Below are 27,460 nucleotides of genomic sequence, written 5' to 3'. Positions count from 1 at the left end.
GGACTGAAGTGTGTAGGGCAGATTGTATGGGAGATGGCAGTGTGTGAATCTCAATATTGTGATTATTTTAATTCCCCCGATCTTTTTGGAACCTGACATTGACTGATTACTTCTAATTTTGAAATCAATGTGTAAACACAGTATGCAAGGATCCATGTGGCTTAAAACGGGGGCAACTCTGTGGCTGTTCACTCCTGCTTAAGCACATCTAAGCTCTCACTTTGAAATGGGGTTTCCTCTCACTATCAAGTGCATCCTCATATGGAGAACAAGTGATAGAGACATCAATACCTGTGTTCTATAATGGAAATAATACAAGTTTCATATTTGCAATGTGTCCCAAATCCTATTTGGATCATTTCTTTACAATAAGAATGGAAGCGCCTCTCCAGAGCTCCCATTGCCATCCCATCATGCTGAATGAAGAGTTATTAAAACCTGTCAAGGAGCAATTATTTCATGGCATCACCACTACCTTAGTATCCTTAAAATTTCTAAAAAATCTTTGACTGGTATTCAAAACATGCAACAGGTATGCCCTTTGGTTTTTCCTGGTTTCCTTTTACAGCTTCCTACTTATATGCTGTGTCCTGAGCTGCACTAGCTTGCATTTTGATAGCAGGTTGAAGTAATATGGAGGCTACATGTAAAGAAAAGCCCACAGAAACTGCAGGCCTGAGCGGAAATCCATGAACATGGAGAGAAACAATCCAGTGTGGAGTAACTATGTCAGACCTGAAGATCACTAGAATCACCTTGGCCCAGCCACTGCTACCTTTCTTAGGAGAGGTATATGTTCTCACCTTGGCCTCTCTGAAGAAAAGGTCAGATATTAAATCAATCAATCACTCAGATCAAAGACTTTAAAAGAATTTTACATTCAGTTTTCAAAGTTGACTAGAAAATGAAAGGAAATAGATGGTTGTGGTGGATTAAGGAAGTTGGAATGTATAAAGTTAGAAATAATGGAGAGCTTTTGTTGCTCATTGTTTCCCAGAAAATATCTGGCAGGAGAAAACACTAAAATATAAAATACAAGAGCAATAATTCCCGAGTCCTTCCAGTTCCTGACATACAAGGATCGAGTTTCAATCTCTTCTAGATTTGTAAAGAAAAAACACAACTTAAATACACATACATATCTTAATTCCCTTTTGAGTTTTAATATCTATTTCAATTCTTTCGTATGCAATAATGCTGTTTTTATTCAGTGTGATTAAATTCATGCACATGGAAAATAATACATTGGTTAAACAAATTACGATGCTTTTTCAGAACTATAAACAAAGCGTCATAAAGAGGAACAGCGTATTTTAAAATGCTTTCTTAGAGGAATATTAAACTCTGCCTTTATTGTATAGAAAAATGCTGGATTTTACAGGGGTAATTTTTCCTTGGAATTCATACAAATCTCCTAACATCTGGGTCCTTTGATATTATTGCCTAGCAAAGTGGAACATTGTTTCCCAGAGAATGATTTTAGCCATTTCCGGTCGTTTGATTCTATTTTGCCATTTGAGATTAATTACCTGAAAATCTTATTTTAAATAGGTAGATTTTAGGTTTTCCCTTGACATTAAGTCTAGTCGTGTCCGACTCTGGGGGTTGGTGCTCATCTCCATTTCTAAGCCAAAGAGCTGGCTTTTTCCGTAGACACCTCCAAGGTCATGTGGCCGGCATGACTACATCGAGCGCCGTTATCTTCCTGCCAGAGCGGTACCTATTGATTTACTCACATTTGCATGCTTTCGAATTGCTAGGTTGGCAGAAGCTGGGCCTAACAGAGGGAGCTCACCCCATTGCCCACATTCAAACCGCTGACCTTTCGGTCAGCATATTCAACAGCTCAGCGGTTTAATCTGCTGCACCACCGGGGCCTCCTAAATATGCAGATAGTGGCTTCTAAAAATTTAGTAACTCCAAAGACTTCTCATCAAATGTTCTGGAGCAATCTGATCTTCGGTGTGGCAGGCCTTCGGACATATAGAGACCATGGTGTCATGTCACATCTCGCCTTGACTTTTTCTTTCTCTAAGCCAAATAAACTCATCTCTGAACTATAACTTACAGAACTGAACCATTTATCAATGTCCTTAAAACACTGTGTGTACTTGTGTATCTGCAACCTTGTTAATCTGTTGGGGGGCAGGGGGGAATCCCACAGCATCAGTTTTATCTGAGAAGCAGATTCTCTATATTACCAAATTCAACTCCAAAGAAGGTTCAAATACACTTTCAAATAATGTATCTTAAAATGCTTTGTGCTGTTGATTTATATTTAGGGAAAATAATCAGGGAACTGAAAAAACTGTAGGACAATACAGAATTCTTTCAAATTTTAGGTTTTTGTTTGTTTGTTTACAGACTCACCTATAGATAGCAGATGCTGGATATGATCCCGTATCATAGCTGACTCTCACTCGCCCACGATACAGTTCCACTGCTATATGATCTCTATCCCCTTTATATAGCAGAATTCCACTATCTTCATCTGTAGCAATCTTATAATACATTTACAAAAAAACTATTAGAAGACAATGGCATTAAACAAAAGGTTTAATTTCAAAGAAAGATATTCATTACCAGCAACCAACCAACCACGTTATTTAATGAATAAATAAATACAGTAGAGTCTCACTTATCCAACACTCGCTTATCCAATGTTCTGGATTATCCAATGCATTTTTGTAATGTTTTCAAAATATCGTGATATTTTGGTGCTAAATTCGTAAATATGGTAATTACTACATAGCATTACTACGTATTGAACTACTTTTTCTGCCAGATCTGTTGTATAACATGATGTTTTGGTGCTTAATTTGTAAAATCATAACCTAATTTGACGTTTAATAGGCTTCTCCTTAATCTCTCCTTATTACATATTCGCTTATCCAACGTTCTGCCGGCCCGTTTATGTTGGATAAGTGGGACTCTATTGTACATGTATTAAACTGCCTAGATATTTAACCTTAAATGTTTCATCTCACTGCAAGCAAATATATACATGGTGGGCCAAAAGTCCCAAAGGGGTCTGATGTACAATAAAATAAAAATATATAATATTTGATTTGAGAAATTTGATTTTTGATATGCAAAGCAAATCTATTTCCTCCATATCTATATATATAAAGGAGTGACGGCATCACGGCAATTCACAAAACAACAAAAGTACAGGCCCCCCAACCTCAAAATTTGACAACACAACCCATCATCCACGCCTCAAGGTTGATACAACAAAAAGAAAAGAAAAATAAAGTCCTAATTAGAGGGAGAGCAATAATTTTTTTATCCAATTGCTGCCAGTTTAGAGGGCTAATCTCTGCCCACTTGGTTGCCTAGCAACCAAGGGACAGCCAGGCTTCAGTTAGGGGACAGGCAGATTTAGGCCTCACTGAGGCTTCTTCCACAGATTATCAGATTTGCACTGGATTATATGGCAGTGTAGACTCAAGGCCCTTCCACACAGCTATATAACCCATTTATAATCTTATATTATCTGCTTTGAACTGGATTATCTTGACTCCGCACTACCATATAATCCACTTCAGTGTGCATTTTATACAACTGTGAAGAAGGGGCCTCAGATAATCCAGTTCTAAGCAGATAATATAAGATTAGAAATATACAGTAGAGTCTCACTTATCCAACGTAAACAGGCCGGCAGGATAAGTGAATATGTTGGATAATAAGAAGGGATTCAGGAAAAGCCAATTAAACATCAAATTAGGTAATCGTTATACAAATTAAGCACCAAAACATCATATTATACAACAAATTTGACAGAAAAAGTAGTTCCATGCGCAGTAATGCTATGTAGTATTTACAGTAGAGTCTCACTTATCCAACACTCGCTTATCCAACGTTTTGGATTATCCAACGCATTTTTGTAGTCAATGCTTTCAATATATCGTGATATTTTGGTGCTAAATTCATAAATCCAGTAATTTCTACATCGAATTACTGTGTATTGAACTACTTTTTCTTCCAAATTTGTTGTCTAACATGATGTTTTGGTCCTTAATTTGTGAAATCATAACTTAATTTGATGTTTAATAGGCTTATCCTTAATCCCTCCTTATTATCCATCATATTCGCTTATCCAACATTCTGCCAGCCCGTTTATGTTGGATAAGTGAGACTCTACTGTATTGTATTTACAAATTTACCACTAAAATATCACAATGAATTTAAAACACTGACTACAAAAACATTGATTATGAAAAGGCAGACTGCGTTGGATAATCCAGAACATTGTATAAGCGAATGTTGGATAAGTGAGATTCTTCTTTAATATGAAATAATTACTGGGATAGAATAATGCAGAACAATATAATCTCTAAAACCAGAACAGGAAATAAACAGGGGAATTCCACACAGGAAACAATCAGGGCCAGCTAACACATCCCAACCAAGTATTCCCATCATCAAAGTCTGGCAAATCCTCTGTTTTCTCAGGGCCACAGACAGTAGAAGCACATAAAATATCGCAAACAACACCACTCTGAAAACAAGGGAATTCCAGACAGGAAACAATCAGGGCCAGCTAACACCTCCCCACAAAAAATTCACTCAGGGAGGAAACAGCCAGGCTTTAAAGCTGCAAGGCCATTACATCCTAATCATTTTTCCTAATTGCAGCATTCATACTTGCCTCCAACAAACAAAAAAAACCAATCAGAAATATTATATATTCACAACCTTTAGGAAATAATATCCCCTGATGGCACAGCGTGTTAAAGCGCTGAGCTGCTGAACTTCTGGACTGAAAGGCCGCAGGTTTGAATTGGGGGACCAGAGTGAGCCTTTACTGTTAGCCCCAGCTTCTGCCAACCCAGAAGTTCAAAAACATGCAAATGTGAGTGCATCAATAGGTACTGCTCCGGCGGGAAGGTAACGCCGCTCCATGTAGTCATCCCACATGACCTTGGAGGAGTCTACGGACAACGCCGGCTCTTCGGCTTAGAAATGGAGATGAGCACCAACCCCCAGAGTAAGACACGACTGGACTTAATGTCTGGGGAAAACCTTTACCCTTTACCTTAACTACCACCAATTCCTCAATACTTTATTTCCCATACCACCAGACTTCGCCACAGCAACGCGTGGCCGGGCACAGCTAGTACTATATAAAATACTATAGTATTGTAAATTAAAAACAAAAAATATATGTACATGACAGCATTTCCCTAAACTCCAAAGAGCCAAAGCCTTATAATATGACAGCCCTACCTTTGCCACAAAGCACATTCAGGCCACAGATTCCTAAAAAGCCTTCTTCCTACCTATTGCCTTTTTTTTGAGCATCCACATAGAGATGCTTAAACCAACCTTCATGTTGCAAACTTATTTAGGAAAAGCAGCTACGTAGGAAGGCACAGGTGAAGAACAAAAGCAACAGGGGAGAAAGTGGGCAGAGCCTTTACACTTGCCATGCCTTTTCTGAACAAGCTACCCACTGTTTGCACTGGAGAAGTAATCTGCATGCTTTGACCTAGGCTGCTCACCAAACAGTTACTTTGGCTCTAAATGCTGTTAGAAACGTAAATGGGCTCAACACAATATAACAGCGATTTACACTGAAACGTGTACTTTATGACCAGTTTATTTTAGAGCTCCTTGGCCTTACCTGAAGAGTGATATTCGTTTGAGGATGAATCTTTGCTGAGGGAATTTGCAAGTACGATTCTTTGTTCACAAAATTAATACTGACCAACTTTTCACATTTATCACCCTGGTAACCTGACAGGCACTGACAGATGGGATCATTGGCTTTGACGATGCATTGGGCTCCATTTTGACACTCATAATTATCACAGGGACTGGTGCGAGGCAAGACCATTGGCGGTGAAAACTCACAAAAAAGTCCACTAGATGCAAAGACACAATGAAAAAAAAGTATGATGATGATGATGATGATGATGATTATATTATTATTATTATGTCAAGCAAATAATTCTTCAAATGTGCTAACACGTATTTTTCCACTTCCTTCTAATGCCCTATCTAAACCTGATAAAAATCTTACTGGCTTACATTTTCTGGATCTACATGTTTTTTATTTATTTATTTATCTATTTATTTTTATCCTGCCTTTCTCACATGAGTGGGACTCAAAGCAGCGAATAATCGTTAAAACCAACAGAAATTACATAATATAAAAGCAAAAATAAAACAGATAAATAAAATACATAAACCTTATACGACAAACTTAATCAATACAATGTGTACCACTAAAATTCCCTGGGCCTCAGGCTACTGAGGTTGCCCATAAAAAGTTATACTAAAAATCCTAACACGCTGCTTCATTGTCAGGTCCGAGATATCCTTCATTGATATGTCATACCTGTAGCAGCCTGATCATTTCCTATTATGGGTTGTCAAGAAAGATCTGCTTCCACAGAAAGGTTTTGACCTGTGCACGAAATGCCAGTAGAGAGGGGCCTGATTGCACCTCTTTGGGGAGGCAGTTCCAGAACTGTGGGGTCACCACTGAAAAGGTCTTCTCTCTCGTTCCCACCAACTGTACTTGTGACGGCAGTGGGACTGAGAGAAGAGCATCTCCTGATAATCTCAGGGCTTGTGTGGGCTGGTAGGAGGAGATATGGTCCCTCAAGTAGGCTGGTGCTAAATTGCACCCGGAAACAAACTGGAAGCCAGAGTAGCTGCTTCAGAAGCAGAGTAGTTCTTTCCCTATATCCTGCCCCCATATCCTGTCTAGTCATTGACCTTTGAAATAGCTGAAGTTTCCAAACGCTCTTCTGGGGCAGCCCCACGTAGAGCATGTCACAGTAATTTAATCTGGATGTGACTAAGGTGTATACTACTATTGTCCCATTAGTGCCGCATGCAACAATTACATTGTGGTGAGTTCATCCTAAGCAGCTACATGTATTACCCTGGGTGAATTCACCTCAATGTGTGCTTATTTGCAATATATATATATATATATCTCCTCTCACTTGCACTATTTGCAAGCCACTCAGCCTTTTTCGTCATCATGCATACAAATGTATTTCTGCTCAAGTTTTTAGCCATTCTATTTTGCAAAGGTGTGCTAATACTTTGCAAAGGTGCACTAATACATATATTCTTTTAAATATATGTATGCATGTTACATTGGAAGCAAATTTAAATTTCACAGCTCATTTCCTGATAAGAACAAACATGACTTGCTAGCACTTGTTATCTCAAACAAACTAGTTTGGGTAATCTCTGACCCTTCCCGCAGCTACAATGGGAAGCTGCTTTTTAAGGACAAAAACTGAACTTATTCTGATCTTTTGCCAAAATGCAGGTAAAAGACAACTCTTTTCAAATTAGTTTAAGAACCAGAGAACTGGTTAGTATGCGAATTATCACAAATGTGGTCTGGCATGATAGTGGCCAATATGTGATTAGTACAGTTTTTTTTTGTCCATGTAGACAGGACCTAAATTTGTCTTACCTGTATCCTTCGGGACATATGCAAGTATAGCCGTTCACTGCATCAGTACACTGTGCTCCATTTTTACACTTATTGTCTTGGCAATCATCATAATCAATATCACAGTGTTCTCCAACGTAGCCAGGTGTGCAATTACATCTATAGAATGGCAAAATACACAGGTAAATGCAAGTCCCTGCTAATAAGCAGCAGAGGTGAGGGGAAAAAGTTGTTACAAAATTGAAAAGATATAAAAAATGGTCATTAGGAAAAGAAAACTAAAGTTTTCAAGATCCATCAAGACTGTATTGCACTTTAAACAAAATACTTCAGAGCACTTTGCGATGAAAGCTGATATATTGATGAAAAACCTTGCTTTGCAAGAAAGACTGCAATTTAATGTCTGTAAGCTTTGTCTTCTTTTGCTTTTCTGACTGATTATATGATGTTACATCAAGCATTCATGCTGCACATCTTAAAGGCTCCCATGAATCATTCTGACAGCTCTTTTTGTAACTGTAATCACACAAATACCTTTTTTCAAAATTAGCAAATATATGAACCTTAGCCAGAAATTCAGCCATTTTTTTGCTTTCAGAGATGTACTTCAAAACAGTGGCTAAAGAATCTGTACAGTTCACATAAATTATTCTCATCATCCAGCCATTGTCCATAATGCCATGCCTAGAGGGAAGGGACTGATATTTAATTCCAATCTTTTTTGTGTGTGTTTATTATATTATTGAACAAGCTTTCTGTAACAAGCCTCCTTAGTGACTTCAAGTGTGTAACATTTCCTTGATGTCAAAGGGTGCCATGTCCTTTTCACTCTTGGAAAAGGTCCAGATGAAGGTAGGAAGAGATCTATGTGAGAGATCTGGGAAGCTACATTGCTCCAATTTCTAAAATTTCTTTTAATATTATATTATTGTTTGGATTTTGGTAACCTGCTTTGAGGGCTTCTGTGGAATACAAAAATAAATGTATAAATATATAAATAATATTTCCCAAAGCTTGGTCTTCCCCTCAGATATTTAGATTTCATATTATAATGGAGATTGAGTAACTCCCAAAGCATCAGAAAATCTCTCAATTGTGCATAAACCTGTAGAAAGTAGGAATGAGGAATGCTACCATATATATTATCAACGGAGTCATCAATGTGCCCTGAAAATGCAAGCTCAATGAACTTCATGCAGGATCCAAAAAGGAATGCTTTAAAAAGTGGGTTTCAATGATATTTTCATCATAACAAAAATCTCTATTAAGTCTTGCTTCTTCATTCACATCAAGTTAATAAAAACTCTTTTATCTAATGCTACATCTAGTACAATATATGTGCAACATTGCCAGTTGATCAAAGTCCATTTAAATAATGACAAAGCCACGCTTTTCATAAGAGAGATTGGTAAGATATTGTGACTCCCCACCTGCACAGTCAGCCCCCACATCCACGGTTTCCTCTTGAGTGTATTTGATTATTTGGGAGTTTATAGCTCCTGTTCATTTGGGCGCTTGTAGCTAGTGTCACCTCCTATTCCTGTCCTTTCCCACTGAAAGGGAGGTTTTAAAACTGATAGCAGAATGAGTGAGGCAAGGAAGGGTTTAAAATTTCACGAAGTCTTTGAAGTGGGAAGGTGGCAAAAAAAGGGAAAGTATGTGGTGCTTTTGGCAAGACATGAGAATGTGGATGGTTTTGAAAGAGGTTTTGAATCTCACTGAAGCTTCGTGCTTTTTATTTTATGTCAAAAGCATTGCATAAATAAGTATACAACTGATAAAAAACACAAGCGGGAGGGAACACAAGCAGTTAAATAATATTTGACCAAAAACGGGCAACAGTGATCGCATTGTCTGTAGCTTTAAACAATTATTCCTCTGTGAATGAGGCAGAGCATTGTGGACAAACATACATATGCAGAGTTGTTTGTTCTGCTCCACAATCTCACAAGGTAGATGGTTCTTCTGGTAGAGCCATTTTGCCAGGTTGTTTTTTGATCTGTCCACTCCACTTCTGAGTCTGTTCAGGGACTTCCAAGTAGCCCATTTTTGATTTGCCCCCGGAGGCAGACCCTCATGGGGGGGGGGGTGTCATCCATTTGGGATTTCCTGGTTTCCAGCTTCATGCTGGGAAGGTGGGGAAGGGAGTAATAGGCGAGGATTGTTGGTAGGAAAGGAGTCTAGGGCATGCATGTTGGGGAGGGAGTATGATAATTCATGGTTCTTCAACTTTCACAGGTTCCTGGGTCCATACCCTTGTGAATGTGGGCAGCTGACTGTACTTTTAAATATCTTAACTAACAACAGAAATAACATTTCAGACAAAATTTAGGCCTGTGATTCTAAACACTGTCACTATTCTTTTCTGTCTTATTTTTAACATCTTTGCCTGGTGAAGAAACGAGTGAAACATCAAAAGCATGAATGATGTATTTTGTGCTTTTTGGTTAGTTCAATAATAGTATCACTGTTTTGTGGATTTTGGATTTTGCTGTATTTTGTACAGAACCAAGCAGATCCATAAAAAGTATCAGGATGTGGGTAATTCCTGTACTTTGATCCTACCCCTACCCTTTTCTCACAGTCCCTTCCACTAACTCTAATGATGGTTCAGAGGGTTGGGAAACTCATGGGCACAAACTTTTGGGTGTCACAAAGGATTAAAGGAAGAAGAAGGCACAAATTCAGTGTTGGACCTGGCCTAGAAAATCAATAATCTTCTTTTTATGGCAAATCTGTACCTTTTTCAAAGCAAATATAGACTACTAATCATACATTGTGATGTGCCAGTGGTTAAAGACACATTTTGTTTTTAGCAAAACCAGAAGGTTTACTTCTGAATGGGGGGGAAATGGAAGGAAAAAGGAAGAGAGGCCGGTCAAGGGCAAGATGGATGGATGGTATCCTTGAAGTGACTGGCTTGACCTTGAAGGAGCTGGGGGTGATGATGGCTGACAGGAAGCTCTAGCGTGGGCCAGTCCATGAGGTCACAAAGGGTCGGAAGCGACCGAACGAATAAACAACAACAACAAAGAAGGTTTACCAAGCTTCCCCTCCCCCCAAGCATCTATACTATCACTTCTGACTTTCCACTTCTAGTTTGACCCATCCTTTAGGTCCCAAAGAAAGGGAATCAAATGTTAAGAAAATGAACAAAAAAGATACATGCTTAACAAATGACTAGCTCCAATAAATGGCTGTATGCTTTGCTGTTCTGATACATACTGGAAATAATGAATTAAAACTATTGAATTAAAAGAGAAGGTAGTATTTAAAAGCACTTAGCGTAACAACTCACAATTGGCCTGATGTAGTTTTGGCACAACAAAACCTAATACACAAAGCAGGTGCAGATCGGACCAGCAGGCTTCCTAAATCTCCTCATCTAAAGTCCATTAAAAAACACTTTTCAAGTGTGCATACTAATTAATGATAATAAGGATGCCAGTTAATTAAAGATTAGCCTTCCTGGTGATGAACCTCCTTATTATATAATAGTTCCCAATGTGACTTGCTAATAACCCATTTTGTAATTGCAGCTTCATAATCCAACTTTAATTTAAGGCAATTATTCACTTCCTAGTCCAAATGACTGAAAGGATTTTGCGTGGATTGTCACAGAGGATAAAAACTCTACATTTGTCATTGTCTGTATTTAATTCACACTGCTAGAAAACTGGTCACTCAACAAAGATTCTTCATGTTATTCCATGAGGTTCCATACAAATTGAGAGGGGGGGGGTATTGAGCTGCTATTCTGTGATCACAACTCCTGTGAATCCGTACTGACAGTGCAATTCACCTCCATAAAAACAAAGCTTGTTACCATTCAAATGTACAAAGCAGTGATTAAAAGCACAGACAAAATGGACTATAAGGATACAGTACTTACTTGTATCCTTTGGGCGTCAGGATGCATTTTGAGTCATGCTGGCAGGGGTTCAAATCTTGGGCACAGAAATCCAGCTTTTCTTCACATAACTCGCCTGTAAGAAAAATATATCCAAGCAGCATAATTAGACCACATTGGGACCCAAAAAACAAAATGAAAATTTAACTTGTTTGTATATATATATATATATTTGCATTTGCCCTGGGTCAGAAATAAAAAAAACAAGGCAGCAAAATTCAAATAGACATTCAAGACTGTCCCAAAAGCTTCGTGCTCATTCCCATAAAATTTCCCTAGTTGTGAGAAGATTTATCTTACTAACAATTAATCATTTCAATAAAAGGCTCTACTGTTATGGAGATTAGGTTTTAAGGTTCTTAACTACAGTTGACACAGAACCACAGCTTAAAGGACTTGCTTTTCTTCCAGTCACAATTATGTTCAAAGCATTGTAACTGAACTCTATACTATTGCAAAAAGATTACAGCAATTCTATGTAAAATAGAAAAACATAACATCTGAACTGATATACATGCCTAGTTCAACCTTTAGCCTTTTGACTAAGATCAAGTGTAGTGTAGTTAGTGACACTTAAATTGTCTTCAGTTTCTTTCCATACCACTCCAGTAAAATGTGCGTACAGTGTTCCCTCACTACTTTGCGGTTTGCTTTTTGTGGATTTGCTGTTTTGCGGTTTTTCAATAAACTCTAAAAGAATATTATAAATCATAAAAAATTACAATTTACAGCCTAAGGAAGGGATGAAAGAAAAGCCAAAGGAAGAGAAAAGGAGCCCAAGTGGCAACGGGGGGAGAAGGAGACGATTTATCAACACAAAATTGGTTGATAAAGATTTAAAATAGTGTATAACTAAAATAATGTATAAATATATAGCATCCCTACTTCGTGAATTTTCACATATTGCGGGTGGTCCTGGAACCGTACCCCCACGATAAGTGAGGGAACACTGTATATGTGTTTTCAAGGCTACTCCATTAATATCATATAGTTTTCTTAGGCAGTGAATCTGGTATTATTTTCAGTGCCTTCTGCAGCATCAGGTATTCATTGGTAGTATCCCATCCAAGGACTTACTAGGACTGACTCTACTTGGCATTCAATATCAGATGTCTTTAAGATATTATCTAGCAAAACGTATACATAGGAAATAAGTTGGTGCATGTGTAAGAGGTTAATGATGGATAGCTGAGAAGAAGGATGTTGCTTTAGTAAAAAGAACCACTAATATTGTTATCATCCACATTGTTCCTGGATTCACATATTAATGCAGCAGTGTAGAAAGCAGCCATGGAGAGTCAACTCCTATAGCAGAACAGCTGCAATTAGGCTTTTCCAGTGGATCTCAGACTGCCCTTTACCTATTGTCAACGACGGACATGGTCTTCTTTTGAACTGTTATACAGGGTGGCCCAAAGGTCACAAAAGCATCCTAAATATACTGTATATAATACTATGGTATTGGACACCATTTACAAGATTTGGGTTTTCACACATTATGTAATGTTATTTCCTATATATTTTTATATGATGTTATGGTATTGTTAATTAAAAACAAAAGAAAATAAAGGAGTTATTAAATATTGAAATCCAGTTATACAGGATGATTCTGAGACCACCCTATATAACTGCAGGTGGGTCTTCTATTATAAATAAATAATGCTCCACTTTTGCACTGAAACTGGGTAAGGGCTCTTATTGAATAAGAGATGAATGCCAGTTCCTTGCTTTGACACCTAAAGACTCAGAAGACAGAAGCAAAAAAATCTGAATGCTTGCCATTCCTTTTCACCTATCCTTTATTTAACCATCCTTTGTTTCTCCTTTTTCGTTGTTTATTTTTCCCCTTCTTATCTCTCCCTCAACTTCCCTCTTGATACCTAGGTGACTAAAAAGAAATCCTTCACGTTGACAAATGCTATTGTTATGACCATACTTAAAATAGTACTTTGTTTGATAACAGTAAACTAGTTACTGCTAATACTTTTTCACCAGCAAAAACACTGGTTACTACTACTAATAAATCATGTAATTGTAGCCTTCCCCATAAACTGTCAGTAGCTTAAAACTAATGTCAAAGATAGTGTAAGACATTAATCAAACTTAATAGGACCAGATCCCGTAACTGTGCAACTACCGTGTTTCCCCTAAAATAAGACCTCCCCAAAAAATAAGACCTAGTTTGGGGGATTGCCAAATATAAGGCCTCCCCTGAAAGTAAGACCTAGCAACTAAGGCTGCAGCAGAGTTCCATTGGGAAGCATGGCTGCAGGGCTAAAGCAGCACTCATACACACCGGAGGGAGGGAGAGATGCGGCTTGAAAAACCTTCCATGGCTGCTGCTGCGCTGCCGTTTCTTCCTTCCGAGACAAGGCTCCGTCCTGGCCATGCTCCCTTCGCCCCCAAGGCTTCAGATTGGCTCCTGGAGCCAGGGCAAGGGAGGGTGGGAGGAAAGGAAAAGGGCTTTCCACTCGTCCTGCTCCTTCTGCTTCTTAAAGGTACAGGACGCATTGGGATTCTCCTCCCATTCTTATTCCTATCCTATGCCATGAAACTTATTATTTTATACTATTATTATTACCATATTATTAGCCTCATATTCTGTTATTATTATATCCCATTATTATATTATCCTATTAATATATTTTATATCATTATATTCTATACTATTATTTTATTATTATTCTATTATATTATCATATTATTATATTATTATTCTGTTATTATTATATTCCATTTTATATTATCGTATTAATATATTTTGTATCATTCTATTCCATTCTATTATTCTATTATACTATCCTATTATTATATTATTATGCTATTCTGTTATTATATCCCATTATTATATTATCCTATTAATACCATATTATCATATTCTGTTATTATTATATCCTATTATTATATTATCTCATTAATATATTGTATATCATTATATTATTATTATATTGTCATATTATTATTATAGTATAGTATATTATTCATCATTCATGACTACATTGAAACTAGAATAGCGAGAAATCAGCGTGGAAACCTTGTGAAACCTAAACTGCAAGAGGTACCATAGATTGTTGTACATGTAAATAATGGTAGTAACAAGAAATTCTTGATAGGATTCATAGTTTGTCTGGTTATGCTGGTTTGTGATGACAACTACTTTACAGTATATAATATATGTTCATTTTGTTGTTCAACAATAAATGTGAGCTCTTCTTCATGGAAAAATAAGACATCCCCTGAAAATAAGACCTAGTGCATCTTTGGGAGCAAAAATTAATATAAGACCCTGTCTTATTTTTGGGGAAACAGGGTAGTTTCATACGCACAACTGAGTTTTAGCTTTTCTTTTCTTTAACATCAGCCTTCAATCTGCCTGACAAGTCTCTTTCTGAAATTCCAAGTAGAATTTCAGAAGAAGTTTTTGATATAATATGAGGATCTGTGGTGTCAAGGGGCAAAGATTTTTTAAAAACTACCATTATGGATGCACACACAGTCTTTGGATCACTTAGGACCTCTTCACATGGCCCCTGGGGCCATACTGTTTGATGATGAAAGGAAAGGTGCATGGGTGACTCGTGGTGCCCCGCGTGTCTTCCTTCCTTCCCCCATTATATGGTGGGGATGGAACAAGGCACGTTGGAGCCATGTCCCATCCCCATCAGATGGGAGAAAGGGTGGCAACGTGTGTTGCCCTGTTGCTCTTTTACCATCATATGAGGGAAAGGAGAGGAAGGTGCAGAAAAATACTTTCCTCTCCGTGGTGGAGGAGGAAGCATCATATGACACTTCCCCTCCACTTCGGGAGGAAAGTGACCCTCTGCAAGCTCCGTCCAGGCCCCATCAACAACAGCAAAATGGGGGCTGTTTAAGCCCCGTGTGCCCCATGTCAAGAGGTCCTTAGAGTAGCTTTTTCCTCCTTCCCATGATTTTAAAACCCAAATATAAACTACGTTAAATAACTGAATATAGATACTAGGGATATCCTTGACCATTTTCTCTTCACATGAGAGGTGAAAAATCAGAATAAAAAAAATAATATTCCCCTGCATTATTCAGCCTGGATTTGAATTTCTTGAAGTGTTACAGAGCTATTATTATGAAAAAAATACCCTTTTCACACAAAAATTTACATTTCCCTCCACAGAATAATTTTACCACAATACATCATAATGTGGAATAGGAGAATAAAATACTACAAAATTCTGAAGAGTTTGTTTATTTTTCCTAATGGGATTTCCCGATGTTGGGAAACCTGGTTTCTGGCCAAGGGATAAACAATTATGGATATTTTTCCATCATCACTAGAGAGGTAGGCAGGTATGTCAATGGGACAAAAATTCTTCACCCAAATAGCAAACATACAATTCATTGTTACAGTACACACAGCACTCAGCCACACTTAATATTTGGAAGAAAAAAACAAAGTTCTTGTAGGTCTTTCATATTTTTGAACTGATTTTTAATGTCTTCTCTCCCTAAGTGAAGTGATTAGAGGACAATGCCTAAGGTGTTCTAAAGTAAGCAAATCTGTTGATGCAGTCATAGTTGAGAATAGAGGATTCAATACTATAAACCAGAGGACTCACACTGAAAATAAATCTATGAATATTATGAATGCTATTCATTCTGAAATGCGTGTTATCAATGTAAGATAGAAAGAAGGAACGTTTACTGATAAGTAATTCTAGTTATCTTGTGTGAAGTGGCATGTCTACCCTTAATTCACTGCAGAGCTGGACCCCCAGAATGTGTTTGTACATGTCTTCTGAATCATAGTATGCTTCATGAAAAGCAAATGATAGCAGCAGTCTTTTACTAGTTGCAAGAAACTGCTACATTATGGGTATTACTGTCCACCCTCTCCCAGCCATACTCTACCTTAAAGATTGCTTACTGTCATTTAATTGACAAGCAATGATTCTTGAATTCAACTTGGAAGTAGCAGCTGTACCTGCCATCTTCCTGCCAATGAACACAGGGAGGTGAGAATGCATTGAAACAGTCTTGAGTCATTTATATTATCTGGCTATGTAACTTAATGGCATCCAATTAAGGCAAACATGTTCACCCTTCTACCTGTCAAGATCATCTGCCTGTAGTGAATTCCCTCTATCAGTTAAAAATTTCTAGTCAGGCCTATAGTCCACTTGTCAGATGAAATCATACACAACTAGAACAGCTGTTTCCAACTTGGTCCCCTTCCATTTCTTTGATCCTTTGTAAATGATCATAAAAGCTGGGATTCATGGGAGTTAAAGTTCAAAGAATCGCAGGACACCCTGTTCTATCTGCCCAAAGGGAATTGGTACACGTCTATCCTTCATGATCTGATGTGATGTTGGCCTGGGAAATGCACAAATGGTTGTGACTGCTAGTAATCATATGGTGTTGCTTTGGGATGTCTACTTTGAAATTGAAATTGTTAAGGACATCATCTGAAATAATGTTTAGCACTTAGCTTCTCCCATATGTTAACTCCCGTAACTCTATAAAACAAGGATGAGTGTCACAGCTAATTCATGCCAGTTTCATCTCTTGTATGAAAAGGGCAACACCCAAATCAAAATGAGGATGAGAGATCATTTCTAGTAACTTTGGAAACTTGTGCAAAAGGTATAATTACAATTGGGAATTTCTCAGCCTTTGCAATAGAGCATTATTTCTTCCTGGCTCTTTAGCTGAGCAATCCACAAGTGTGTTATTTCAAAGAACAACAACATGTGATTAGATAATAAGAGCTACACTAGTGAAAAGTGTGTTGGTAACTGGTCCACTTGAACAGAGAAGTTAATTTTTCCAAACATTCTATTACTCTTTTAATTTTGTACAGAGCCCTATAAATACTGATCCCCCAAATCATTTTACAGTAGAGTCTCACTTATCCAACACTCGCGTATCCAACGTTCTGGATTATCCAACACATTTTTGTAGTCAATGTTTTCAAAACATCGTGATATTTTGGTGCTAAATTCGTAAATACAGTAATTACTACATAGCATTACTGCATATTGAACTACTTTTTCTGTCAAATTTGTTGTATAACATGATGTTTTGGTGCTTAATTTGTAAAATCATAACCTAATTTGATGTTTAATAGGCTTTTCCTTAATCCCTCCTTATTATCCAACATATTCGCTTATCCAACGTTCTGCTGGCCCGTTTATGTTGGGTAAGTGAGACTCTACTGTAGTTGCTTTTACTGTTATCATGACAGAGTTCAATACAGGCAGTTCCCGAGTTACAAACATCTGACTTACAAATGGGGTGAGACAACATGAAGTGAGAGAAATCTATCCTTAGGAAGGGAAATTTACTTCTGAAAGCATTATCATGGGAAAAAATGACTCCACTGAAGCTTTTATTACCAATTCTTGTTTCCACAATAAACCAAATTTTTCAAAAGTGAATTACCACAGGGGCCGAAAGTGAGGTGAAATCTTCTGCACAGGGGCACAGACAGCAAAACAAACACACAGCAAAACACTATGGTATGCAAAGCTCACACACACACACACACACACACACACAGCTGGAATTACACTTAAAAATGTACCTGTTCTGATTTATATAAACATTCAACTTAAGAACAAATCTACAGAACCTATCTTGTTCGTAACTTGGAGATTGCCTGTACATATATTGAAGAACATAGATTTGATCATTTTAAAGCCATTTGTCCTGGAATAAAGTATTAAAAATCCCCACAAAGAACTGTATCAGTAACACTGCCCATCAGTTGAACAGAATCAATGAAATCATTCTGGAAGAGTGCCCTGTACCTAAAACGAATTCTGTGACAGCGTATTAGATAATGAAAAAGGCTTAAAAGGCGACTAACCTTTTTCCACTTCATTCAGATTAGCAGCTTGCAGTGACAAAGACAGAAGAGACAAAGAGACTTTTACATTGTACTGAAACACCATAGCACAAGTAAATTAATGCACAGTTAACAGCAGCAAAAAAGCTAAGTTGATGTAGCAGAAGTGAAGTAAGCTTTTCAGTTTCATCTAAAGCAGAGCAAAACATACGGAAGAGGTATGCTCCACTGCTAGCTTAGAAAGAGCCTTACAAGATATCCATGTTCTTAATAGCAGATGATAATAAGCAGCAAAAAAAAAAAATAGCCACAATCTACAGAATGTATACTTAATGGTCCTAACAATCTGGGTTGGTTACAAATGTGAATACATTAAGGCACAGCTTAAACTACATAGCAAATATTGTTCAGGGAAGTTGGAAATGTTTCTCATTTCCAAGGGTTTCATTTGTTCCGATTCAAACTCCTTTCCATGAGTTTTTAGTTAAGCTACATAAAAATTCATAGAGTAATGCCATATTGGTATTTGTGATATACTTCTTGACAGTACTTAAGGATAATTCTGGTTTTAGAAGCAAATGTAAACCATATTTTTCTCTCAAATACCAGCAGGTAATAAAAATGCATTTTTTTCTAAAAATCTGTACTATTTTTAAACACAGATATGTTTTAGTCAATGGTTTAAAGTGGACATTCTTATTACAACTTGGTATATTTCCCTCTATAGGGCACTGATATTTTCAATACAAGAAACCTAATATTAAAAATATATTTTAATTTATAGATCATATTCGCAGCAGCTCTTCATCAAAGTAAATCAGAGTTTGGAAGTAGCATGCTATACATAATATTGCCTTCAACACATAACATTTTAGAGCAAGATGAGCACAAAGACCCGTTTTGTAAACCCTGTAACACTCTGGAAACTTGAGAAAGGGGGTTAAATTATGTTTATTTCTTGTAGTGATTGCTCTTTTAGAGAGTGGAGGAGATGGCTTTTTATCTTCCATTGCTTTTTTTAAAAAAAGCCTTAAAACAAGGTGTATTAAAGCTGTAAATTGACATGCCCAGATGTGGCCCATCTTTTGTCATAATAGCTATGAGAATAGTTTAAGCAGGCTGGTAACAGTGAAGTTTATTACCTCGGTCTGTTCCAAGTCTTGAACTACTAGAATCAAGTGAAATGATCTAGCAAGGCCTGCTAAATGAAAATGCATGTTCTCTATTCTACTGGTCAGCTGTTTACAATTGGCCATGATACTAACATTGGCTATGAAATCTGGTGGAACTACACATGGTTCCTCCTCAGAGGAGTACACACTCTCCAGTCCATGATGCTGCATTGCTCAGTTTCAAGCAATACTGGAAAGTGTGACTTGAGACTTCTTGCTGTGACTTGAAATGGAATGATTTGTCATTACAGTTAGATTTGTTGCTCCTCCATTCTAGAAGAGCCTGAGAAAAAAGATTTCAGATTCAAGAACAGCAACAAAACGAGTACTTTGTTGCTTGAAGTGAAACCCTTGTTTTGAAGTGAAGTTTAAATAATGGAGGAACTTATTTCTACGTTGCAGAATGTATGTAAAAACGCTCTTCCTGTTCCTCAAAATATCATCCAGAGCAGTGAATAAGATAACGAAAACTACAGCAAGTTACAGAACTTCCTTAATAATATGAATGATAAACTAATTTAGTTGGTTTGATAAATAATAAAAGCTCTAGCAATATAAATGCAACAGGTACTTTACACTAATTCATTAGATGTTGATAGCTTCTACCCATATGGTACAAGTTGAGTATCCTATATCCAAATTGCTTGGAACTAGAAGTGTTTTGGATTTTATTTTGGATTTTAGAATATAAGAGAATGTGTGTGTGACAGAGAAAGATGGGACTCATATATATACACATTATATACATAGCCTGAAGATATTCTTATAAACACTATTTTTAATAATTTTGTGACAGAAGCAAAGTTGGTGTACATTGAGCTATCAAAAAGCAAATTTGGCACTATCTCATGCGGACAATTTAGGCTTTTGGTTAATTTTGGATTTCAGAATTCTGGATAAGGATTGATCAACCTGTAAGTGAAAGAAACAATTATACAGTATCATTCAAACAAATATCTGTATTTCAACCAGGTATTTCAAGCCCAAACATCAGCTAGGCTAGTTGTTTGGGAGCAATGTGTGTCTGAAACAAGCACTTCAAATTCATTTTGTTCCTGGCCTTTGTTACATTTTCCAACATGAGTGAAAGGATAGTTTTCAAGAGGAAGCAAGGAGCCCTTAGCATGAAGGATAATTAAACTAGTGATCCCCTAATCAATCTAAACCCCAAAATATACTTTCATGTAAAGAAGGAGCTTAGTACAATACATAACACCAAGTTATAGGTACTTTCCCAAAGTACTGACTACTGAATTATTTTCTCCCCCCTTCCATTCTTCTTGCCACAATGACTTTCCAGATGTATACAGTGCTTGAAAAAAGAAAAGCCATGAAAACAAAATGGAACAAAACACAAAAATCCATTTTTAAATTACTGTGACCAGCAAACCTGACTGCTCCCATTCAAAAGGAAACTAAGCAGATTATCCGTGTCCCTAAAATCTGTAAAAGCAAGTCTGAGTGTGATTGTTAAATACCACATTTTATCTTAAAGCTACTGGTAAAAAGCGGGGAAATGATGAAATTACCATAAACCTATCCTGAGTAACAACTCACTTCAATTGCCAGCTGCCACATGCTCAATGTGGATTGTGTGAACTTATCTTTAGGCTATTTTTTTTGCTGAAATGGTTTCAGTAGCTTAGCAATAATTGGCTTAAAGATTACAACCAATTGTCAGTTTTCAATTATAGCATTCACAAATATGCCAAGTTTGGCTATTACTAAGTGATGCAATCCATTACACATTGTTTCACTGAGAGGTGGAAAGTAATATTCAATTATTGAATTAAGTATCATTTGGAGGAAATAGTAATTTGCAACAACTTGTGTGTATATAATTCCAATTTCTTTTCCAATAAATGATTTGGCATTAAATGGCCAAAAGTGAGAGTTTATACTATAGAAAAAAAGATAAAGCATAGGCTCTACTTATTTTCTGTTTTGTCTCAGTGTCAGAGAAAAAAAGCAGGGAAAAGAGATCCAAGACCACAGTATGAAGAACACAAGAGCCTTCTGAATGCTTTCATTTTCCATTATCATTGACCAGTTAGGTGATTTTAACATAGCCGGGGTATCAGACAGTCTGTAATACTGCAAAGGTGGCAGCTTTCACATATTATTGGACTCCCAACAGCCCAAGCCAACATATCTCTGAAGGAATGTATAAATTCTCACCCCTGAAGTAATGGGTGGCTTCATTTACCATCACAAAATAAACATTCAAGATACTCTGATTGACTATGCCCTGGGACAACTGATCATGGTACCAACCAGACCAAGAGGTGAGCTAGTCTTAATTCTAAGTGGACCAGAAGTTTGATCAAGTTCAGTGGAAACAGGAGCCACAATATATTCGTTTTCTTTTTATTTAACTTGAAAATTGCCAAGAAAACCCAGAAGAGTTGAAACTGGCTTTTCTAAAATGGGGGGACTGGGGAAAAATCAAGTTGAAAGGTAAAGTTCTGAGGATCAAATCTTTCTAGAATACAGCTCAGGGATATATATCAACATAAATTTCATTCCTGTAAAATATTTTAGCATTTTTCTCCTTGCTATGATAAAGTCACTAAAAAGTACAATTTTTCCTATTCACAGTTCAGAACTTATTCTGTTCAAAAAAGATGCACATGCAAACAGAGAAAAATTTCTGCACAAGAAATACATTCTGTCTTCTCAAAATGGCATGGTTTTACACAGAGAGAAAACATATTATTTAGGCTGAGAATTAATTTCCTGAAAAGACATAGCTTGTTTTGTGAGAAAAGTTTGTTTTCTCCACATAAATCATGCTGTTTCTGAGCAGGAAACTCTTTGCAGAAAATTTTATTTTGAAAAGGGTGGAATTTCATGTGCTTTTTTTCATAAACAACAGTCTATGAATCTGTGAAGATTTCAATTGCCAAGGATTTTACTTGCTTGGAATATTCCTTCCATCTCTGATATGTTACCTGTTCACCAGAAAGTGACAGCCAAAATCTATAGCAAATTGAACCTATTAAGTCTGGTTTTGTATAGCATAGCTCCTTGACTTTAATTGAACTGAAGAATTGTCATATATATTAGGTCAGCAGACTTTCTCCATTTAAGTAGCTATTACAGCATGGAACATGGCAGGTTTAGATAGAGCTGTATGAGGGGCTTGTTTTAGACCACATGGTTGCATACTCTTGTATTGCCCACAGAAAAGGGGGAAAGGAAAGAGAACTATGTTTGCAGAGCAAGGACAAGCAATTTCTACTCCTGTGCTCCAACCCACCTTTTTGTTTTATTTTTAAAGAGGCTCAATGTGATATAATGGTTGTACAGGGTGCAATTTGCCCCCAGCCCCAATTCCAAATAGCCCACCTCTGCTAACATGGAAATTGCTTTTTATGTGCTACACAGGACACATAGGCCCATCATAGTGTGTTGGAGCCATACTGTGAGCCATAGTAAATTTATGGTATACATGTGCTCAGTCTTGTTCCAGAGTTATCTGTAGCTAAACATATTCATCTTTTCTCAGTTGTCTTAAATGGAGGTTGGTAGCACATCTTCTACTCAATATAATGTCCTATATGTTGATAAACATCCACTGTTGTTAGATAACTGTGGTAGTCTACCCCTTAACCCTGCTTTGGAAAGCAAGAAGGCACAAAGCCAAAGCAGTCAGAGAGATACATCCTTTGCTAACATCAAGCCAGAGGATTGTAGAGTCTGACGGTATAGGGCTTTCAATAAGCCTATTACCTTGAAAGAAAAATTTAAACCACATGTTAAAATATAATACTTAAAGAACTTTGTTTTTATCTCTATATTTTCTCTTGCCAAACACAAGACAACCCCTGACCTTGCAATTATTTAGCATTTTCTTCTTTCCACAGTTAATAAAATAAAATTAAATAATGTTCCTCTTTGTTGCAGCTTATTTTCTTTCTCTGTACCTAAACTCCACAATAAAATTAAAACAAGACATATTTCTTCTCTTATCAGTACAGCAACTGAGGAAATTTTATAAGCATCAACAAAAAACAGAAATAAAATAGTAATAACCTAGATTCTTGGAACACAAACAATGTTTTGTCATGCCAGCCTTGATACTAGCTGCTGCCCAGGGGGCCTTAATGCTCTTCAAAATCCCGGATCAGTTGATTCCATAAGAAGACACTGACTGGATCTGTCCCTGATTTTTTTTCTTGACTCTATTGTTCTGTTCCTTATTTATGGATGTGAATATCTTCAAACAACACACCTCCGTCACAATCAGCAAATGTCAGTTTTATTCCCTTTTCTTAATATATGTTATTCACAACCCTAAATAGAAAATTAATGTTTAAACCTGCTCTGAAAATGAGATCCTAATTTGTGTAGAAGAACTCCAGGGTATGAAAATCAAAATACAATTGTGGGGCTGCATTAATGTTTCATGCAACATGCTCAAAACATCTTTTCTTGATCATGATAGTTCTGAGAATTACATCTTAAACACTTCCAATGGAGTCAACCACCAAATTGTCCTTCTATTTCAGTGTTTTTCTTTTGTTTTACAAGATAAGTATATTCTTATTAAGCAATATTTTTAAAAATGCCAGAACTAACAATAAAATGACGAATTTAATTAACTGAATTATAAAAAGCATTATGAAGAGCCACTTTGCCAATCGGACTACAACAAAACAGAATCAAAAACTTTGAAACATACTTTGTCATATTTTTATAACTATTAGATGGACACTAGAATATACAGACAAGTCCCTCCCCTTTTTCCTACCTGTATATTCAGGTGGACAAAGGCAAGTATAGTTGTTAATTCCATCTACACAAGTGGAATTGTTTTCACAATCATTATCTTCACAATCATCAATATTCACTTCACAATTTTCCCCTTCAAATCCATCTGGACAGGAACACCTGTAAATGAAAAAAAATCAAGGGTATTGGTCAAATATAGATCAATAATCTTTAGTTTTTTTTATCATCTGACCACATCTCCTCATATCAACCTGCCTGCTCCTTAAGATCTTCAGGAGAGGCCCTGCTCTCGCTTCCACCAACATCTCAAATGTGGTTGATGGTGATGACGGAGAGGGCCTTCTTAGTGGCCACTTAGAGCCTGTAGAATACCCTCACCAAAGAAATCAAAACAGCTCCCTCCCTTTCTTCCTTTAAGAACCAATTTTAAAACTTTCCTGTTTTTTATTATTATTATTATTATTATTATTATTATTATTATTATTATTATCAACACAACGACGTTGTATGGCACAGCAAACAAGATAGATATGCTGGATTTCGTTTTGCAAAACCACAAGTCGAACACTTCCCAAGTGTCTAGGACTGTGTGATGTATTTTTGGATGATGTGTGCAGATCCCAGTAGGGTGGCCTTTTGCAGTTGGCAGATGGTGATTTTGTCAATGTCTATTGTTTCCAAATGCCGGCTGAGATCTTTTGGCACGGCACCCAGTGTGCCCATCACCACCGGGCCCACCTGCACTGCTTTCTGCCAGAGTCTTTGAAGTTCAATCTTGAGGTCCTGATAGCGGCTGAGTTTTTCCTGTTGTTTTTCGTCAATGCGACTGTCACCTGGGATGGCAACATCAATGATCCAAACCTTGTTCTTTTCCACAACTGTGATGTCTGGTATGTTGTGTTCCAGAACTTTGTCAGTCTGGATTCGGAAGTCCCACAGTATCTTTGCGTGCTCATTATCCAATACTTTTGCAGGTTTGTGATCCCACCAGTTCTTTGCTGCTGAGAGGTGGTACTTGAGGCATAAGTTCCAATGAATCATTTGGGCCACATAGTTGTGCCTCTGTTTGTAGTCTGTCTGTGCGATTTTCTTACAGCAGCTGAGGATATGATCAATGGTTTCGTCGGTTTCCTTGCACAGTCTGCATTTTGGGTCATCAGCTGATTTTTCAATCTTGGCCTTAATTGCATTTGTTCTGATGGCTTGCTCCTGGGCTGCAAGGATCAGGCCTTCTGTCTCCTTCTTCAGGGTCCCATTTGTGAGCCAGAGCCAGGTCTTCTCCTTATCAGCTTTTCCTTCAATTTTGTCAAGGAACTTTCCATGCAGTGTTTTGTTGTGCCAGCTGTCAGCTCTAGTTTGTAGTGCGGTTTTCTTGTACTGGTTTTTTGTCTGCTGTGTTTTGAGGAGTTTCTGATTTTTGACTTCAATCAAAGCAGGTTCTTCACTTTGCTTGACATATTCTGCCAGGGCATGTTCTTCTTCTTTGATTGCTTGTTTTACTTGTAAGAGTCCTCTGCCCCCTGATCTTCTAGGCAGATATAGCCGGTCAACATCACTGCGAGGGTGCAGAGAATGATGAATGGTCATGAGTTTTCTTGTTTTTCTGTCCAAATTGTCCAGTTCCACCTGTGTCCAATTTATAATGCCAGCAGTATATCTTATAACAGGTATGGCCCAGGTGTTTATGGCCTTGATGGTGTTGCCTCCATTGAGCTTGCTTTTGAGATTTTTTCTGACCCTTTGTGTGTATTCTTTGCTGACCACAGTTTTCACAGGTGCAGGTGCCACCTTGACGTGGTGGGGGGGTTTAGCTGCTCCAATGATGACTGAGGGTTGTGCTGGCGGTAGTGTAACTACCGGCAGGTCCAACCAAGCCAGAGAGGCCTCAGCTGAGGAGCACAACCAAGAGCACCTAACCCATTAGCATTATGGAGAATCAAACCCAAACGAAGTCTATACTGGCTCGGTCGTCGCCCAGGATAAAAAGGACCGCGGTGGATGCTGCTGATTCTGGACATCCATCGACAAGTGGGCTACGGAATCATCAAAACCCAAATGAACAGTCACAGAAGCGGCAAAAATATACAATGCCAGAAAACCGCACAATTATTATTATTATTATTATTATTATTATTATTATTATTATTATTTCCTCAAGCTTTTTAATAAAACAAAATTCAGATTGTCTTTCCTCCAGAAGTTCCTATCAGAAGCTAAACATTTCATATCCTCAGGAAAAATAGCCTGCCACCACTTTCTACTAGCCACTTTGTAATTCTACCTGCTTGTCCTGCTTTTAATCAGACCTGAATGCCATCTTTGTTCTTTTGATTCGGTTCTTACTGAGGATGAAACCTAAATGATGCAGGTAAAGCTCACGTAACTGAACACTCCCCCTTCTACTCTTTCCAAAGCAAACAAGAAATAAAAAGTGCAAAAGAAGAAATACAAAAGTACTGAGAGTGACTATCACCACCAATGACCCTTCTGTTTTGATCTTTCTCAGAATCCTTGAGATGAGAGGTAGGGGAAGAAATACATACAGAAGATCTGGAAGCCAATGCATATGGTCATTTACTCATGTAACACTGCATTTGTAAGCTAAAGTTGTAAGTTTTACTACATCCACAAAAACTAGGCCTTGGCAAACCCGTCACATGTTGCATTTATCTTTATTTAAGTATCTGTATGCTATCTTTCAAGTTATAAAACTCAGGTATCCAACAAATGGGAAATAAAATCAAAGCAGAACACAAAATGTACTTGTACCAGAAACAGTAAACCTCCAAAACCAATGGGCTCAAGCTTGGTGGACTTATACTTAGTACAAAGTGACAAAGTTAGATTAATTAGCCAGCATTCCTAGAGGATACCACTGATGGTTCAGGACAAACATTCATCAACAGCAGTTCTCTTCTTTTAGGGATAAATCCTAGTTTACTGGTCATCATATAGTACATTGCTCAGTCAGCACAGGGACTCAACATTTCCACAGTTCATGAAAAGGAGACATATATTGATCACTCCTAACTAAAATTATCTCCATAATCTCAATCAAAGCTAATTCTGTGGGACTCTATAAGATCACTGAACTAAACAGAACTATTCCCTAGTAGGATTCAAGGAATACAGTGACATTTTCAAGAGAGGTAGTTAAAACCTCACTGCTCAAGGAATTTCATTTTTTTGGACAGAGGTTGTACTATTTATACTTGGGCCTGTGTGGGTGCTAGGATATGCTAATATTCAAGTTACACTTATTAAGCTCCACCAACACAATTTGTTCTGGAGTGTTTCTTATTTATTGCAGTTCTCTGAAGTTGTGATTAAAACATTAATTTACCATGCTATTAAAATGTTTCATAATAGTCTTAAATAGAAAACAACCCAACCTTTTGCCA

At 37.3% G+C, this 27,460-nt stretch overlaps 1 protein-coding gene across 13 annotated transcripts in view; it reads right to left on the bottom strand.

Annotated features, from left to right (window-relative positions):
* slit2 (slit guidance ligand 2) overlaps positions 1–27,460 on the bottom strand; it is a 344,726-nt gene that overhangs the window by 8,027 nt on the left and 309,239 nt on the right. For 9 of the 13 annotated variants that reach the window (XM_062982142.1, XM_062982137.1, XM_062982140.1 and 6 more), the window contains 6 exons: positions 24,079–24,218; positions 18,175–18,201; positions 11,316–11,409; positions 7,445–7,582; positions 5,627–5,867; positions 2,371–2,501 (listed from right to left, as the gene is read on the bottom strand). In XM_062982142.1, the coding sequence (XP_062838212.1) occupies positions 2,371–2,501; positions 5,627–5,867; positions 7,445–7,582; positions 11,316–11,409; positions 18,175–18,201; positions 24,079–24,218 (771 nt within the window). The remainder of the gene's footprint in view (positions 1–2,370; positions 2,502–5,626; positions 5,868–7,444; positions 7,583–11,315; positions 11,410–18,174; positions 18,202–24,078; positions 24,219–27,460) is intronic. The other 4 variants (XM_062982134.1, XM_062982139.1, XM_016993894.2 and 1 more) reach the window with 1 other exon arrangement.

Source organism: Anolis carolinensis, chromosome 5, assembly GCF_035594765.1.
Source record: "Anolis carolinensis isolate JA03-04 chromosome 5, rAnoCar3.1.pri, whole genome shotgun sequence".
Lineage (NCBI taxonomy): Eukaryota > Metazoa > Chordata > Lepidosauria > Squamata > Dactyloidae > Anolis > Anolis carolinensis.
Note: the sequence above shows the minus strand (reverse complement) of the source record. Positions and strands in the feature narration are given on the sequence as shown.